General features: G+C 49.0%; 1 protein-coding gene across 2 annotated transcripts in view; it reads right to left on the bottom strand.

The window, feature by feature from the left end:
• Positions 1-651: 651 nt before the first annotated feature.
• FBXO40 (F-box protein 40) overlaps positions 652-16,756 on the bottom strand; it is a 36,419-nt gene continuing 20,314 nt past the window's right edge. For both annotated transcript variants that reach the window (XM_090053454.1, XM_090053445.1), the window contains one exon: positions 652-961. In XM_090053454.1, the coding sequence (XP_089909580.1) occupies positions 764-961 (198 nt within the window). In that variant the 3' untranslated portion in view covers positions 652-763. The remainder of the gene's footprint in view (positions 962-16,756) is intronic.

Below are 16,756 nucleotides of genomic sequence, written 5' to 3' on the forward strand. Positions count from 1 at the left end.
CCCTGCTGGTGCCCTTCACTCCCAACCTGCAGCCCCCTGCCTCACACAGCCCTGCCAGTGCCCCTCATGAAATGCTGCCCTGCAGCAGCAGGCTTTCCTGAATTGTAACCTCCATCCTTTTTCTTTAGATGCTAATTTGCTGCTGTTTTATGTATTGCTGAATCTTAGATTATATATCTCATGAAGCTATGACACAGCCAACATTCCAGGGCTTGGTTTCCTGTTCCTGTGCATCCCAACACCCTTACTAGTGCCATGTCTGTCAATAGTGAAGCAAAATGTTCTCAGAAAGGGCACAATTCAGGAACTTCCCTGTGTTGTGTATTTAGTTGTGGATGATTCTGCATGCTGACCATGATGTACATCTAATTTATCGAAGCTAAATAAATGCTCTAACTGTTCTTCCTTTCTTCAAGGACACTGTTGGGCCAGTAGCATTTCCTTGACTTCCAGACTGCCAAAATGGCTCCCTGTAAAGCATTCACATTAATCATTGCTTTTTCCAAGTGGCTATGCTGAGAGGCCAAGAAACAAAAAATAAATAGAAAGCAAGGTGACATTAGCAACCAGCATGCCAGAAGTCTACAGCTGAGTGAAGCACTGAGGGTTAAAATAATGCAAGAAAAAAGATGCAGCATATTCCAGGAAGAATAGCAGAAGGATAATTTTATAATTCCAACAGGACCTTTCTCCTGCAGTGCCCACGTAACAATCTGCACCCAATCCTCCTGTGAGTGACCTGGGCAGAGTTGCGTTTATCTGCTCAGAATCTACGCTTGAAGGCAGAAACCAAAGTCTCTTGATCCCGCCCTTGAGATTCACGCATGCTGGGTAGCCAGATCGGGTCCTTCTTGTGTTCCACTTCATAGAATGGACAAGCCTTCAGATGTTCAGACATGCAGGGAACTTCATTGAATTGCCACTTGTTAACAGGCGAGAACAGGCTGCTAAATTGCCAAATCTAGTATGGGGGGGAAAAAAGAGAAGACTTAAACATATTAAGCATAGGGAGCATTTCATAAAATGCTTCAGGATTTTACAAATCAATGTTCAGATACTATAATGGGTCTTCCTCATGCTCATTTAATTGGACTGACTAATGAAGTCATGTTAATTAAGAACTGATGCAACAGAATGGAAAATCTGTATATATATACACAGAGAAATGTGCAATAAAACAGAGTAAATGTAAAGTGCTAATATATAATATAATATATGGGCAGTTGGGGAGCAGGAGCAGAGGGAGCAGGGTGCACGTGTGTCACCGTGTACCCACTTTACCTTGGCAGTGAAGGCAGCAGCTGCGGAGGAGACAGTGGTGGGGGCAGCAACAGCTGATTTCCCCCTAAGTAAGTGGGGCAGAGGGTACAGCACAGCTGAGGTGGATCTGGAGTGGAAGCCCTCCAGAGCCCTCTTAGCTCACCTGACAGGGAGCCGCGCGTGAACAGTGCGCGCAAACAGGCGCGCTCTGTAAGGGTGCACCGGCATTCACGTAAGGAGGGTGCGAGGTAGCTGCCCAGAGCGGCACCTCCAGTGAGTAAAAGCAGCAGGCACAGCTCTGCAGACATGGTGCAGATGTGGAGCGCAGCTGCCAGGGGCCCTGCCCGGGCACTGCTGCCTGCCATGGGCTCTTCTGAGACCTCCACCCAGACAGAGCTCATGGCAGGGTTGGTGGCCCCTTGCCCCCCTGTCTGTAGGAAGGGCTTGGTGGGGTCCTGGGGGGGGGCCTGGTGGTCGCCTTGTCTGTCCCTCCTGTGTACAACTTAGGGCCTTGGAGGAGCAGGTGAGGGAGCTCCAGGCTGAGGCGAGCAGGCTGAGGGGGATCAGGGATGCAGAGGATGACATTGATGCCTATTTCTGTTTTCTGCAGGCCTGGTCACCCACTGTACAGCCCCCATAGGAGAAGCATCCAACGCAGGAGTGGCAGAAAGTGTCCAAATCCAGAGCTGCTAGGCCTAAAGTGGTAGAAGCTCCCCAGGTTCACCTGGGGAACAGGTTCGACACCCTGGCAACTGTGATGGAGAAAGACAGAGAAATTGGCTCCAGTGGGGACGATGCCACTCCCCACATGACAAAGAATGGGCAGAGAGTGAACACCAGCAGGAAGAAATGCCGGGTCCCCATCATCAGAGACTCCATCCTACGAGGACTGGAAGGTCCCATCTGCCAACCTGACCCTGTGACGCGAGAGGTTTGCTTCATGCCTGGGGCTTGAGTTAGGGACATCACAGAGAGGATCCTGGCCTACATCTGACCTGCAGACCAGTAGTATCCTCCCCCCTATGGTTGTCATCCATGTGGGGACAAATGACACGGCCAGGGGCAACCCTGACCTGCATTATGAAGGATTTCAAGGCTCTGGGGGACAAGCTTAAGGAGACAGGGGTGCAGGTGGTATTCTCCTCTCTTCTTCTGGTGAGTAGGCAGGGATCGGGTGACACAAGGCCTGCATTGGCAAGGTCAACCAGCGCTTACGCAGTTGGTGCCACCAGGCAGGCCGTGGGTTCCTAGATAATGACCCATGCTTTCAGGCAGGGGACTTGCTGGGGTGGGATGGGCTTCACCTCTCTCCTAAAGGCAAGTGTGTCTTCTCTTCCAGGTTGGCTGATCTCGTACAGTGAGCTTTAAACTAGCCTCACCAGGGGAGGGGGCCGCAGGAAGATGAGGAGACACCACCTGAGCAAGACAGGTGACAAATGCAAGGAGTGCCCAGGTAAGAAACAGGGGTCCGGACAGTCTCCCAAATCAGGGGGGTGGCACATGCACAGGCAAGGCCTTAAATGCCTATATACCAATGCTTGTAGTATGGGGAATAAACAGGAGGAACTCACCCTCAGAATAGCCAGTTCAGACCCAGACATAATAGGGCTTACAGAAACGTGGTGGGATTCATCCCATGACTGGGCAGTTAGCATTAGGGGCTATAGGCTTTACAGGCAGGATAGAGAAGGAAGGAAAGGTGGGGGGTGTGGTGCTCTATGTCAAAGAGCAATACACATCCTCTGCCAGCAGAATGGGGTCAGAGGAGGGGCAAGCTGAAGTGCTCTGGGTCAAGATACAAGGGGGCCGTGGGGAGAGGGATCTAATGGTGGGGGTCTACTACAGACCCCCCAACCAAGGGGAGGAGCTGGACTGGGAATTTTCGGGCCAACTTGCAGAGGCACTTAAGGCAAGGGATGTAGTTGTCATGGGTGATTTAAATTACCCATGACACCTGCTGGGAGGAACAGTCAGCCAGGTCAGACCGTTCCAGGAGGTTCCTGGCTGAGATACAGGACCTCCACTTAATTCAGGAGGTGCACAGTCCCACCAGAGGAAATGCCCTCGTTGGACCTGGTCCTGGCCACAGGCGACGACCTGGTAAGGGGCCTCCAGGTCCTTGACCACCTGGGTGATAGCGATCATCACTTGCTGGAATTCACCATCCAGCGCAGGGTGTCAAGGGCCTGCAGCAAGGCGGTAGCCCTAGACTTCAAGAGGGCCAACTTCAATGAGTTGAGATTAGTGGGAGAGGCACTGGGGTTCTTGAGAGCAGGGAACTCAGTGCCCAAGATGAGTGGTCGTTCCTTAAGGAGACGATACCAGGGCCCAAGGGGTGACCATCCCAACAAGAAGCAGGGGGGCAGGAGTGCCCGAAAGCCCCCTGGCTCACCAAGGGTGTCCAGGAATGCCTGATTGCCAAAAAGGCGGCGTACAACTGGTGGAAGGGGGGTGCTATCTCCAAAGAGGAGTATACCTCCTCTGCTTGGGCCTGTAGGGGGGCTGTCAAGAAAGCTAAGGCAGACATAGAGCTAGGACTAGCGTCCAAGATCAAAGATAATAAAAAGTCCTTTTTCAAATATATAGGGAGGATGAAGAAAGCACCGGAAATGTGGGGCCCCTGCAAGATTCTCTGGGCAATCTGGTGGTTGCACCAGAGGAGAAAGCAGACCTCTTTAACCAATTCTTCACCTCCATTTTCTTGTGCAGGGACTGGGACTTCCCCACTGTGATGCAAGACAGACTCGAGGGGAACGCCTCCAGACTCTCAGGTTGGGGAGGACCGGGTTAGAGAGCTTCTGGAGGGGCTGGATGTGTTCAAATCAGGGTCCAGATGCTCTCCACCCCAGGGTGTTGAGGGAGCTAGCAGGGGTTATTGCAAGGCCTTTGGCACAGCTTTATGAGCACTCATGGTGCTTGGGCCAGGTGCCAGATGATTGGAAGATAGCCAATGTGGTCCCCATCTTTAAAAAAGGGAGGAGGGAGGACCCGGGCAACTATAGGCCTGTCAGTCAGTCTTACCTCAATCCTAGGGAAACTCTTTGAGAAGATCATCAAGGAGCACATCTGTGATGGGCCGGCCTCAGAGATGATGCTCAAGGGCAACCAGCATGGTTTCATTAGGGGCAGGTCATGTCAGACCAACCTGATTGCCTTTTATGATCAGGTCACAAAAGCCTTGGATGCAGGTGTTGCCGTGGATGTAGTCTTTCTGGACTTCAGCAAGGCCTTTGACATTGTCTCCCACCCCATCCTCATTAAAAAACTAGGCGACTGTGGCATTGATGCCTACACAGTCAGATGGATTGCAGATTGGCTGAAGGGTCGTACTCAGAGGGTGGTGGTGGACGGGTCATATTCGACCTGGGGAGAAGTGGGCAGCGGAGTCCCCCAGGGCTCAGTCCTTGGGCCCGTGCTGTTCAATCTCTTTATCAGCAATTTGGACAATGGGGTGAAAAGCAACCTGTTTAAATTCACTGATGATACCAAAATTTGGGGTGAGGTGAGCACGCTAGTAGGGAGGGAAAGACTGCAGCAAGACCTGGATAGGTTACAGGGGTGGGCTAACAAAAACAGGATGCAGTTTCAATACTGACAAGTGCAGGGTGCTGCACTTGGGCAGTAGTAACCAGCAGCACACTTATAAGATGGGAAACTCCCTTCTTGAGAGCACAGAGGCAGAAAGGGATCTTGGAGTCATTACTGACTCCAAGATGAACATGGGCCGACAATGCGAGGTCACGGTTGGAAGGGCTAACCGGACCTTGTCGTGCATCCACAGGTGCATCTCAAGTAGGGCCAAGGAGGTGATCCTCCCCCTCTGTGCAACACTGGTCAGGCCACAGCTGGAGTACTGTGTCCAGTTCTGTGCGCCCCACTTCAGGAGGGATGTGGACAACATTGAGAAGGTCCAGAGGAGGGCCACCCGCATGATCCGGGGACAACAGGGCAGACCCTACAATGAGAGACTGCGGGACCTGAACCTGTTCAGCCTTCACAAGAGAAGGCTGAGGGGGGACCTGGTGACAGTCTATAAACTCACTAGCGGGGACCAGAAGGGTTTGGGAGAGACCTTGTTTCCCCTAGCGCCCCCTGGCATAACAAGGAATAATGACCATAAGTTGTTGGAGAGTAGGTTTAGATTAGACATCCATAAGAACTACTTCACAGTCAGGGCAGCTAGGATCTGGAACCAACTTCCAAGGGAAGTGGTGCTGGCTCCTACCCTGGGGGTCTTTAAGAAAAGAGGAGGATCCTTGATGCCTACCTGGCTGGAGTCATTTGAGCCCAGTTTTTCTCCTGCCCAGGCAGGGGGTCGGACTTGAAGATCTACAAGGTCCCTTCCAACCCTACTTCTATGATTCTATGACTATAGTGGCAGAAATTCCCCGTGGCACTGCTTGGTCTGCATCATTCTATTTGTAATATTTTCAAAAGAAGGAAGGAGTCATATAACTGCTAAATTTATTAAGGTTTTAATTAAACTTTAACTCATGAGCAAAAGGATTTGCCTGTAAATTCTCAGAAAATTCACTCTTTTACCTAAAGTGTAAATGCTGTTACCTTGGGGAGGACACTCTGTATTATCACACAAAACAAAGAATTTGGCTTTATGTACAAAATTAAATAAAGCCATAACTATGGAGTCCCAAACAATGCCTCCATATCAGTAGGTGTTTGCAACTGTACTAATTTACATTAACAATTAGAAGAGTTGTCATGCCTGCTGTTTCAGGGCATAAAATTTCCCTGTAAACTGCACAAATGGCAATAGCACTTGAGGCTATAGTGGGTCAAAATTCAACATGAGTCAGCAATTTGAAGCTAAAAAAAAAGCAACACCTAGATATGATCCACCAGCTCAGCCTAGAGATTTAAAATAGGTCAAAAACATAGTATAAACACATTTTGACCTGCTGTGGGCATTGTGAGTTCTTGGCAACAGAAGAATTTCTCTATTATTTTTATGTAGTCAAGAAACAAGTGAAAACTAAGAGCTGGCAATTTTTTAGGTGTGTCTTTAGTCTAAAAAGATTGAGAACCACTGACCTAAGGGTTCAGGTCATGCTTAATATTGGGAGGCAAGGTGCCAGAGAAAGATTACGGGTAGGGACTTACTTAAATCACAATTTTGCGATTTTCATGGAAACCACAAAAACGGGCAATCCCCACAATCACTGTGAAAAATGGCATTGGCTGCAATTTCCCAGGAAATCAACCAATAAAACCTCAAACTTAATAAAATGCTAGCTGCTCCTCACTGCTGCTGTCACACAACCTCATAGCCTGCTTGGGAGGGGAAGGCACAAGCTGACGAGGCAGCAAGAAGGGCAGCAGCCAAGATGGCAGCTGCACCCTTGTGCCTATCTGCCAATCAACATTGGAGCCAGGGCCATAAAAAGGGCAGCCAGCAGTCAAGATGGTGGCCACCCCCTTGTCCCTCCTCCCCTTAGGCCTCTCCACCTGTCAACATCAAGAGGTGAAGCCTCTGCCAATCAGTGCTGAAGGTTGGGGCCACCTTGATATGACTGTAAAATTGGATCTGAACACTGTGACCAAGCCGTGAAAACTGCTTTCTCTCACATGGAGTTAAATAGGTCCCTAATTATGGGTGTGTTCTGGTAAAGTAATGAAAGAGGACCCTGGACTGTATGAAGTTCTGGTTTGTCTTGATATGTGAGGGGGGACAAGATTTCATACTAGGTGGTTCATGAAGGGGATATAAAATATCTCAGTAATTCTTCTGCTTATCCTCTTCATGCAGGACAGACTGATGTCTACCAGTGTGACAGATCAGAAACCACGTTTCCTCTGTGACTGCTGTGTTCACCAAAAAGCACACTACACTCATTGGGAGTCAATACAGATATTTGAAAGACCAAAAAGGAGAGCTTCTTCATTGAGATCCCTCTGTTAATTGAAAAAGTGGGATGACTTTAACCCTCACCACTCTCACATTGTGCTGTAAAACCTACCCCTATACCACAACATATCCTAAAGAAGTAGAGCACAATTAACAGATTTCACGCTCAAAAAAAACCTAGAAAAGGTCAGAGAACTTACATTAAGGTTATGTTTACAGGATGACTGAAAATGAGCTGGCCTTCTTGGCAGTTTTCACCACATGTTTATAAGTCTTGTGACTCTAAGGACTATGATAAAAGGCACTTCTGAAATTATAACTGAATGAAATATGTCAAACTTACTAAACTAGTGATCTATGGGAAGAAAATAGGATGCTAGACTGTGCTGCAATTGGTCAGTTCTACTGAAACAATTCCTGTGTTCCAGAACTTTTTAATTCAACATGTGAGCAAGTTTTGAATCAAAAACCTTCTCTCTCAGTAATTTGTGCCTCATTTATTAGGCAACCAACATCAGAATGTGCAAAGTCCAGTGGCACATACCTCCACACAAATCTTTTCTTGAAAAATTTCACTTTAACTGCAGAATGAAAACAGTTTAAACCATGAATGACTGGTGCCTCCCACAACTGGGGGGTGCTGTGGTGGTGAGCAGGGACCACCTACTGGGGGGCAAGTGGTGAGGGGTGACCAGCAGTGGGGACTGCCCACAAACGCCGCCAGCCGCATCAGCAGTGAAGTGGGGGCAAATGTAAGTGGTGATCACCTGCAGAAGTTAGCAGCAGCTTCGGCAGTGGCCAATCTCAGGGGGGGCATGTGCCCCCTTGTGCCCTCCCTACACATTGCCTATGGTTTCAACTATTCATAAAAGGTGTAAATAGGCCTGTAACTTTGAATTTGCATCCTTTTATCTTAGCTGACACAAAACTCTCAGACACCATTCCTATTTGCTGAATGCACTAGTAATGTAGGATTAGTAAAAGGAATTGATGCTTTGCAAATGGCTAGTTTCGGACAGTCAACTATGGCAAACATTTCAAAAGTATGTAAGATGTTTAGGAGTATGTAAGTTGCATCATGGTTCCCAACAGTACTCTCAAGAATGCTACACTACTCCCATGCAGTGCTTTGAGTGGGCTAATAAGCACAATTGGGTGGCAATGCCTGTTCATCCACCCATGGTACTATACAGATTCATAAAGTCATAGACTGTAAAGCTGGAAGGGACCTTGGAAGATTATCAGGTCCGGCCCCCTGCACTAGGTAGGAAAGACAACTGGGGTCAAGTGACCCCAGCAAGGTGACCGTCCAGTCTGCTCTTGAAGATCTCCAGGGTAGGCAATTGCACCACCTCTGGAGGGAGCTTATTCCACCGTCTGGACACCCTAGCTATAAAGAAATTTTTCCTAATGTTCAGCTTGCAACAGTTTTCTAGGAGTTTGTGGTCATTACTCTTAGTTTTCCCAAAGGGTGCCCTGGTGAGAGTTGTTCGCCAAGTCCTTGATATATTTCCCTGATGTAGCAGTAAGCTGCTACCAAATCCCCTCTCAGCCTTCTCTTTTGTAGGCTGAAGAGTCCCAGGTCCCTCAGCCTTTCCTTGTATTGCCGTGCAAGTCTCTGATCATATGGAGGTGGGTCTTCTCCAGACTCTCTCAAGCGTTACCACATCCTTGTTAAAGTGTGGTACCCAGAACTGGATGCAGTACTCCAGCTGTGGTCTCACCAATGCTGAGTAAAATGGAAGAATTGCTTCCTTGGTTTTGCTTGTGATGCATTGATTTATGCATGCCAGAGTATTATTTGCCCTACTGGCTACAGCATTGCACTGATGGCTCATATTCATACTGTGATCTATTATTACCCCTAGGTCCTTTTCATTCGTGGTGCTGGTCAGTTTGGCTCCATCAAGCCAGTAGGTATGTTGAGGATTGTTCATCCTCAGGTGAGGATTACATTTCTCCATGTTGAACTTCATCTGGTTTCAATCTGCCCAACTTAATGGCCTGTCTAGGTCTGCCTGTATCTGCAGCCTATCTTCAAGTGTGACCACGCTTCCCCATAATTTGGTGTCATCCGTGAACTTGGCCAGTGAGTGCTTCACCCCCACATCCAAATCGTGGATAAAGGCATTGAAAAGAACTGAACCAAGCACTGACCCCTGAAGGACTCCACTGGCCACTTCTCACCAGGGCAACACAGATCCGTTCATTAGAACTCTCTGGGTCCTACCCCACAGCCAGCTTCCTACCCACCTAGCTGTCATGCAGTTAAACCTGCAATCCTCCAATTTTCTCATGGGAACATCATGGGATACCAGATGAAAGGCCTTTTGGAAGTCAAGGTATACAATGTCAACCTCCTTTTTCTTATCCAGATGGTGAGTTACCTGGTTGTAGAAGAAGATGAGATTGGTAAGACAAGACCTGTCTGCAACAAAGCCATGTTGGCTTTGTTCAGAATCCTACCCTCTGCAAGCATATCACACATAGACGCCTTAATTAATTTTTCTAGGATTTTCCCTGTGATAAAAGTTAAATTAATTGGCCTATAGTTACCTGAGTCTTCTCTTCTCCCCTTCTTGAAGATGGGCACAACATTGGCCCTCTTCCAGTCCTCAGAGACGTCTTCGGAGGGCCACGAGTTTTGGAACAGTTTTGCCAGGGGCACAGGTGTTGTTTTCCTTGATCCTCCCAGTTTCAGGCTATGGGCTGGGGAGGATCAGGCGGTTCGAGGTAGTTAACCAAAGACTGGCGCTGGTATCATCCTGAAGGCTTCAGCTGCCACAATCACAGTCCACTCTTTGGTGAGAGAGGCAGTGGACTGCTGGGAAGGGATGGCCTCTACCTCACTGCACTGGGAAGGAGGCTTTTCTCAGCCAGACTGGCTGACGTGCTCGACCGGGCTTTAAACTAAGCCCACTGGAGGATGGGGGAACTACTGCCACAGCAAGCCCACTGGGCAACTTCTGCAAACCCAGCAGGCTAAGGCACTCAAGGGAACCCACCCCTACCCCAGCCCTGGGAGGATTTGTAGGGAAGACAAGGGCCCCCAATGGGACACTTATGTGCCCATACACAATGCCAGGAGCTAGGGGAATTAACAGGAGGAACTGCTCCTCCTGCTAAACAAGAATGACTACGATCTCATAGGGATAACGGAGACCTGGTGGGATTTCACCAATGACTGGGCCACAGGTATAGATGGCTATACCTTGTACAGGAGAGATCACGTAGACAAAAGGTGCAGGGGTGTAGCTCTCTATGTCAAGGAATGCTACACATCCCTGCAAGCCAACATTGGCACCCAGGGTGGATGACTGGAGATTCTCTGGGTTAAAATAAGTGGTGAACATGGCATAGGGGACACAATGGTGGGAATCTACTACAAATTTTCTAGCCAGGATCAAGAGCTCAACCAGGAATTCACCAGGGAACTGGATGAGGCTGCACACTCCTGGTGCATAGTTGTCGTGGGAGACTTCAACTACCTAGACATCTCATGGGAAAAGCACTCAGCCAAATCTGAATGGTCGCAAAGCTTCCTCATGTGCGTGGACGAGCTCTATCTAACTCAAGAAGTCTATGGACTGATGAGGGGCAAACCACTGCTTGACCTGGTACTAGCAATGTGGGATGACTTAATTAGCGACCTAACAATAGAAGGGAGCTGGGAGACAGCGACCATGAGCTGATCACCTTCACTATCTGCCATAAAGCTGGCAAGTCAGTCAGCAATGCAGAAGTCCTTGACTTCTGGAAAGCTGACTTTGACAAGCTCAGAAGACTTGTTGATAAGGTCCTAAAGGGCCACAACCCAAAGGGGAGGGGAGTTCAGGATGAGTAGTTGCTCCTCAAGGAAACGATCCTGGAAGCACAAGGAATGTCTATCCCGTCTTGGAGGAAAGGTAGCAAAAGGGCACAGCAGCCTCCTTGGCTCTAAAGGGAACTAGTGGACCTCCTGCATCTAAAAAGAGAGACCTATAAAGGATGGAAGACTGGATCCACCTCGAGCCCCCAAGGTCTGGAATAGCCTGCTATTGGAGGTGGTTCAAGCACCTACTTTGAACACCTTCAAGTGAAATTTGGATGTTTATCTTGCTGGGATCCTATGATCCCTGGTGACTTCCTGCCCCTGGGGTGTGGGGCTGGACTCAATGATTTTCTGAGGTCCCTTCCAGCCCTAGTGTCTATGAAATCTATGAAAGGAGGAGTATTCTGCCCTGTAGGGAGCAAACCAGGAAAGCCAAGGCTGTGACTGAACTCCAACTGGCTACACATATCAAGGACAATAAAAAGTCCTTTTTTAGATATGTGGTGAGCCAGAGGAGAATCAAGGGTAACATTGGACCCCTGCTAAACTAAATGGGACAACTGACAAGCGACACCCAGGAAAAAGCCAACTTGCTTAATGGGTATTTTGCGTCAGTTTTTCACCAACCCCAAGGGACAGCTCTACTCAATACAGTACGGAATGGCCAGGATGAGGGAGATCTATTACCCTACATTAATGTAGACAATGTGAAGGAACACCTTGAGAGGCTGGACACCTTCAAGTCAGCTGACCCACACAGTTTACACCCCAGGGTACTTAAGGAGCTGGCAAATATCATAGCTCAGCCACTGGCACAGATCTTTGAGAACTCCTGGTGCTCTGGTGTAGTGCCTGAAGATTGGAAGAAGGCCAATGTGGTGCCTCTCTTCAAGAAAGGGAGGAAAGTAGATCTGGGGAACTACAGCTCCATCAGCCTGACCTCTACCCTGGGGAAGATCTTGGAAAAAATTATCAAAGAGACCATTCTTGACAAACTGGCATCCTGAGGGATAGCCAGCACGGGTTTGTTGTGGGTAGGTCTTGCCTGACCAATCTCATCTCCTTATATGACCAGGTGACATATCATCTGGACAAGGGAGAGGAGATTGATGTCATATATCTTGATCTAAAAAAAGCCTTTGATCTGGTATCCCATGATTATCTCATAGAAAAACTGGCCAACTGCGGCCTCAGCTATATCACAGTTCAATGACTGGGGAACTGGCTCTGGGGTCGGACCCAAAGGGTGGTAGCTGATGGAAGACAATCATTGTAGGGTGCTGTGACCAGCGGGATCCCCCAAGGTTCTTTTCATTAATGATGTGAACATTGGTATCAGAAGCGGACTGGCCAAGTTCGCTGATGACACCAAACTTTGGGGTAAAGCGTCTACACCCGAGGACAAGATGGTGATTCCGGCCGACCATTACAGGCTCAGAAAATGGGTGGACAAAAACCTGATGGCATTTAACACCGAAAAATGCAAGATACTCCACCGCAGCATGTTTATAGGCTCAGGAGTGCTATGCTTGCCAGAAGGGACTTGGGGCTCATGACTGACCACAAGATGAATATGAGCCACCAATGCGATGTCGCAGCTGGTAAAGCGAGGAAAACTCTGCCTTGCATCCATAGGTGCTTCTCAAGCAAATCCCAGGATGTCATCCTCCCACTGTACTTGGCCTTGGTGAGGCCGCAGCTGGAGTGCTGCATCCAATTCTGGGCTCCACAATTCAAGAAGGATGTGGAGAAACTTGAGAGAGTCCAGAGGAGAGCCACATGCATGATCAGAGGGCAGGAGAACAGGCTGTATGATGACAGCCTGGAAAAGTGCAGGCTCAGCAGGGACCTGGTAGCTGCCTATAAGTATATAAGGGGTGTACATCAGGATTTGGGGGAATGCCTGTTCACCAGAGCACCCCAAAGGATAACAAGGTCCAACAGTCACAAACTCCTCCAAGACCGTTTCAGGGTGGACATAAGGAAGAACCTCTTTACTGTCTGAGCCCCAGGGCCTGGAACAGACTGCCACCAGAGGGGGTGCAAGCATTTAAGAAACATTTGGATGTATATCTTGCTGGGATCCTTTGATCCCAACTGACTTCCTGCCTTTGGGGAAGGGGGCTGGACTTGTTGATCTCCTGAGGTCCCTTCCAGCCCTAATGCCTATGAAATCTATGACTTTGGCCAGCTCCTTCAGCACTCTTGGATGAAGTTCATCTGGTCCTGCTGACTTGTGTATGTCTAATTTTTTTAATTGATCACACACCAGTTCTACAGCAATAGTAGGGAAGGTAGTCATTCCTATATAGTAGGAAAGTTGTCATTCACACATATAGATGTGGCTTCTGATATAGGAGCAGTGCCTGGGGCAGTACAACCTGCTTGGGGATGCCACTCAAGAGGGGTACCCTGGAAATAAAGAAGTGGTTAGCTGTGTTAGACTAAAGTGAGGCAGAAGGTAGTGTAGTGTGGCACCGTAGGGGGCATCCTGATGAGTGCGCATGTATGGTTTGTGGTGCCTCAAACAGGCACTGCAAACCATATATAGTGTGCGTGCACTTGTTTGCTGCACTGTTAAGCATGGCGAGTTTTTTGACACTGCGAGATCCTGCTGTCAAAAAAAAAAAACGCTGCTAAGAAAGCATTATGGTGCATCCAGCAGCAGCATGCACCACCAGAAACAGAGCCTGACCAGCCAGAGTCACACTCTGGTTGCTGGCCAGACTCCAAGCAGCAGGCTTGGCCCCGCTTATGCTCTGGGTGATGCTCAGACCCCAGGTAAGGCTGCTGGGGCCAGCACAGCCTGCCAACTGACTGAATCCAGCTTGCGGCTGCCCCTACAGTGCTCCACATAGGATTGAGCCTCACCCACTCCCACCAGGCAAACCCATGTCACACCCCTGCCAGAGCCCGCTGGCCCAAGGCCCGGACAGGGCACAGCTTCTGGCGGGGCTGTTCCCAGTGCTCTGTTCCCCTCCCCTCCAGGAGGAGCCACCAAAGTGAAGTTTCCCACCTGCCCGAACCAGCACAGCAGGGGCAGGAGCAGGAGGAGGAACCACTGCTGGAGGTGAGGGGAGCAAAGCAGCACCCAGGTAGTTGCAGCCACACCAGGAATAGCCCCACTAGAAGCTGTGAGGGCTGGCCAGGGCCCAGGCTGGTGGGGCTGTTCTGCTCCCCTTGCCTCCAGCCACAGGCTAGGGCCAGGGCCAGGGCCAGGGCCAGGGCCACAGCCATGGCTAGTGCATGTGAGTGAAAGCACAGCATGGGCTGTCCCTGGCAGGGCTTGGCCCCATGCAGAATGTCTACCAGCACTCCCCACCTTCCCCTCCCTCCTCTCACCCCCTGGTGGCTCCCAGACAGCCTCCCCCCCCTCCCCCGGCGCACATATCCCTCCATACACCCCCATACACCCCTCTGCCACCCCCGTCCCACAGGACAGAGTAAGCTGAGAGTGTATCACACCTGTCCTGCTCCCAGACACTGCTCCCTATGCCCCACAAAGTCCCATAGGGAGTTTTGATGAGTTATTGAGAGGCAAGGGAGTGGGGGAGAAGTGCTGACCCAGCCTGCGATGACTCATCAAAATTCCCTATGTGGCCTTTGGGCCCAACTAATTGCCCACCCCCGGTCTGTGCCCATTAGCTACCTAGGCCCAAATCTCCCAAAGCCATTTGGGTTTGTATCTGAATTCACAAGTATGGCACCAATGACCTATTCAAAACTGCTGCTTAGCTGCCACCTGCCCCTGTAGGCACTTGCATTTCCACCAGCATTTGCATTTTCACCATAAAGGTGCTTAAGTACTGATGTTGCTCCAGCTAACAAGCCACTCAGCCCCAGAGCTCAGCCCCCAACCATAGAGGACCTGAAGTGAGACTATCAAAATAGGAATTTCCTTGTTTTTCTTGCCAGCAGGGCTCAGTCTCATAAGCATGATCAGAGCATGCCCAGAAGAGGTAGATCTCAATTGCCTAATGCTTAGCTTATGTAACTGGGTGTGGGAGACCTGGACTCAAATTCTTGATTTGAAGCTGGGACTTGAACTCATAATTCCCACATCTCAGGTCACTGGGCTACAGGGTCTGTCTCTTTGTCTCAGTGCCTGTATAGCCAACAATGCAACCACCATCATAGGGGGGAGGTGGAGTGATTCCTTCCCAGAATCACTAGTGTTGTGGGAGTTAAAGAACTGGATTTTTGAAGGTGAGGAAACCAGACTTAGGCACCCACCGCCAAGAAATAAGTCGTGGTTCAAGACCTGGAGCAGAGACAGTTATATATCTTCAGTCTAAGTTACCTGTTTTGTTGTCTCATCATCTCTCTCATGCCTAATACTGTCTGAGATTCACAAACTGGGCAAACTCACATTTAAGTTCCATATCTGACACAGACTGGCTGAAGTGTACTAACCAAAAAGTGTGGCAGCTACAGCCATTGCCATTCAAAAACCACAGTTGGAGGAGGAGGAAGATGTGTTTCTTTCCTCCCTATGTACTGACAATGTAACAGATAAACACAGCTCGCAAGGAACAATTAACAACAGAATATTCATCAACTCATATTTTACTTGTTTGCTTTTAAACATATTTAAAAAACAAAATCCTTCCTTCACTATTGCCAACATGTGCATCATTGCACCTTCACAGCTCCTCCTGTGATACACTTGCCTTTGCACAATGTCACTATGGCTAGGATATGCAATGTCTTGTGGCACAAGAGTCTTTTCTGCTGTGAAAATCCTCAGTGTGAAACTTGGCTGATTCTCATCACAATCATAACATCATACACTCCAGCTATCAGAGGCTGTGGAGTGCCCTGTACCTCACTACAGGTAGGAATAAAACATATTATACATTTTTTATATTCTAAGACCTTGGTGTTGTATTTAACTTTCTATGGCTACCATATTTACTCAAATCCAAAATGAAATTCCCCTCCACCATTTACCATGGTGGGGAACCGCTCATCTTGGATTTGAGTACAAAGCTCCAACTCCAGCCCCAACCAAGCTGCCTGATTCTCCCATAGAATCATAGAAAATGAGGGTTGGAAGGGACCTCTGGAGGTCATCTAGTCCAGCCCCCTGCTCAAAGCAGGGCCATCCCCAACTGGATCATCCCAGCCAAAGCACTGTCTAGCAAGGTCTTGAAAACCTACAAGGATGAAGATTCCCACCTCTCTGGGTAACCTGTTTCAGTGTATTACTACCCTTCTAATGAGAAAATTCTTCCTAATATCTAACCTAAACTTCCCTTGCTACAACTTGAGACTGTTGCTCCTTGTTTTGTCATCTGCCACCCCTGAAAACAGTCTACCTCCATCCTCTTTTGAACCTCCTCTTCAGGTAGTTGAAGGCTCCTATTAAGTCCCCACTCAGTCTTCTCTTCTCCAAACTAAATAAGCCCAGTTCCCTTAGCCTCTCCTTACAAGTCATGTCCCCCAGCCCCTCACCATTTTTGTTGCCCTCTGCTGGACTCCCTCCAGTTGGTCCATGTCCTTTCTGTAGTGGGGGGGCCCAAAAATTGAATGCAGGACTCCAGTACACACTGTTGGCTCATATTCAATTTATTGTCCATTGTAACCCCCAAGTCCTTTTCTGTAGAGTTCTCCCAGGCAGCTGGCCCCCAGCCTGTACTGGCACATGGCATTGTTCTGTCCTAAGTCCTACACAAGCTCCCTTGCACATCCTAGTAACAGTGTTTAGAGAAGGCATGTCAGGGGCAAGGCACACTATGGAAATTCAGGGAGAGCTCCAGAATCCTCCAGATCCTATTCCAATAGATCTTGGTAAGGAATTGCAATGTGGAGTAGCTCCCAGG

This window comes from Crocodylus siamensis, chromosome 1 (genome assembly GCF_052110815.1).
Source record: "Crocodylus siamensis isolate JL-2025a chromosome 1, ASM5211081v1, whole genome shotgun sequence".
NCBI classification, from domain to species: domain Eukaryota; kingdom Metazoa; phylum Chordata; order Crocodylia; family Crocodylidae; genus Crocodylus; species Crocodylus siamensis.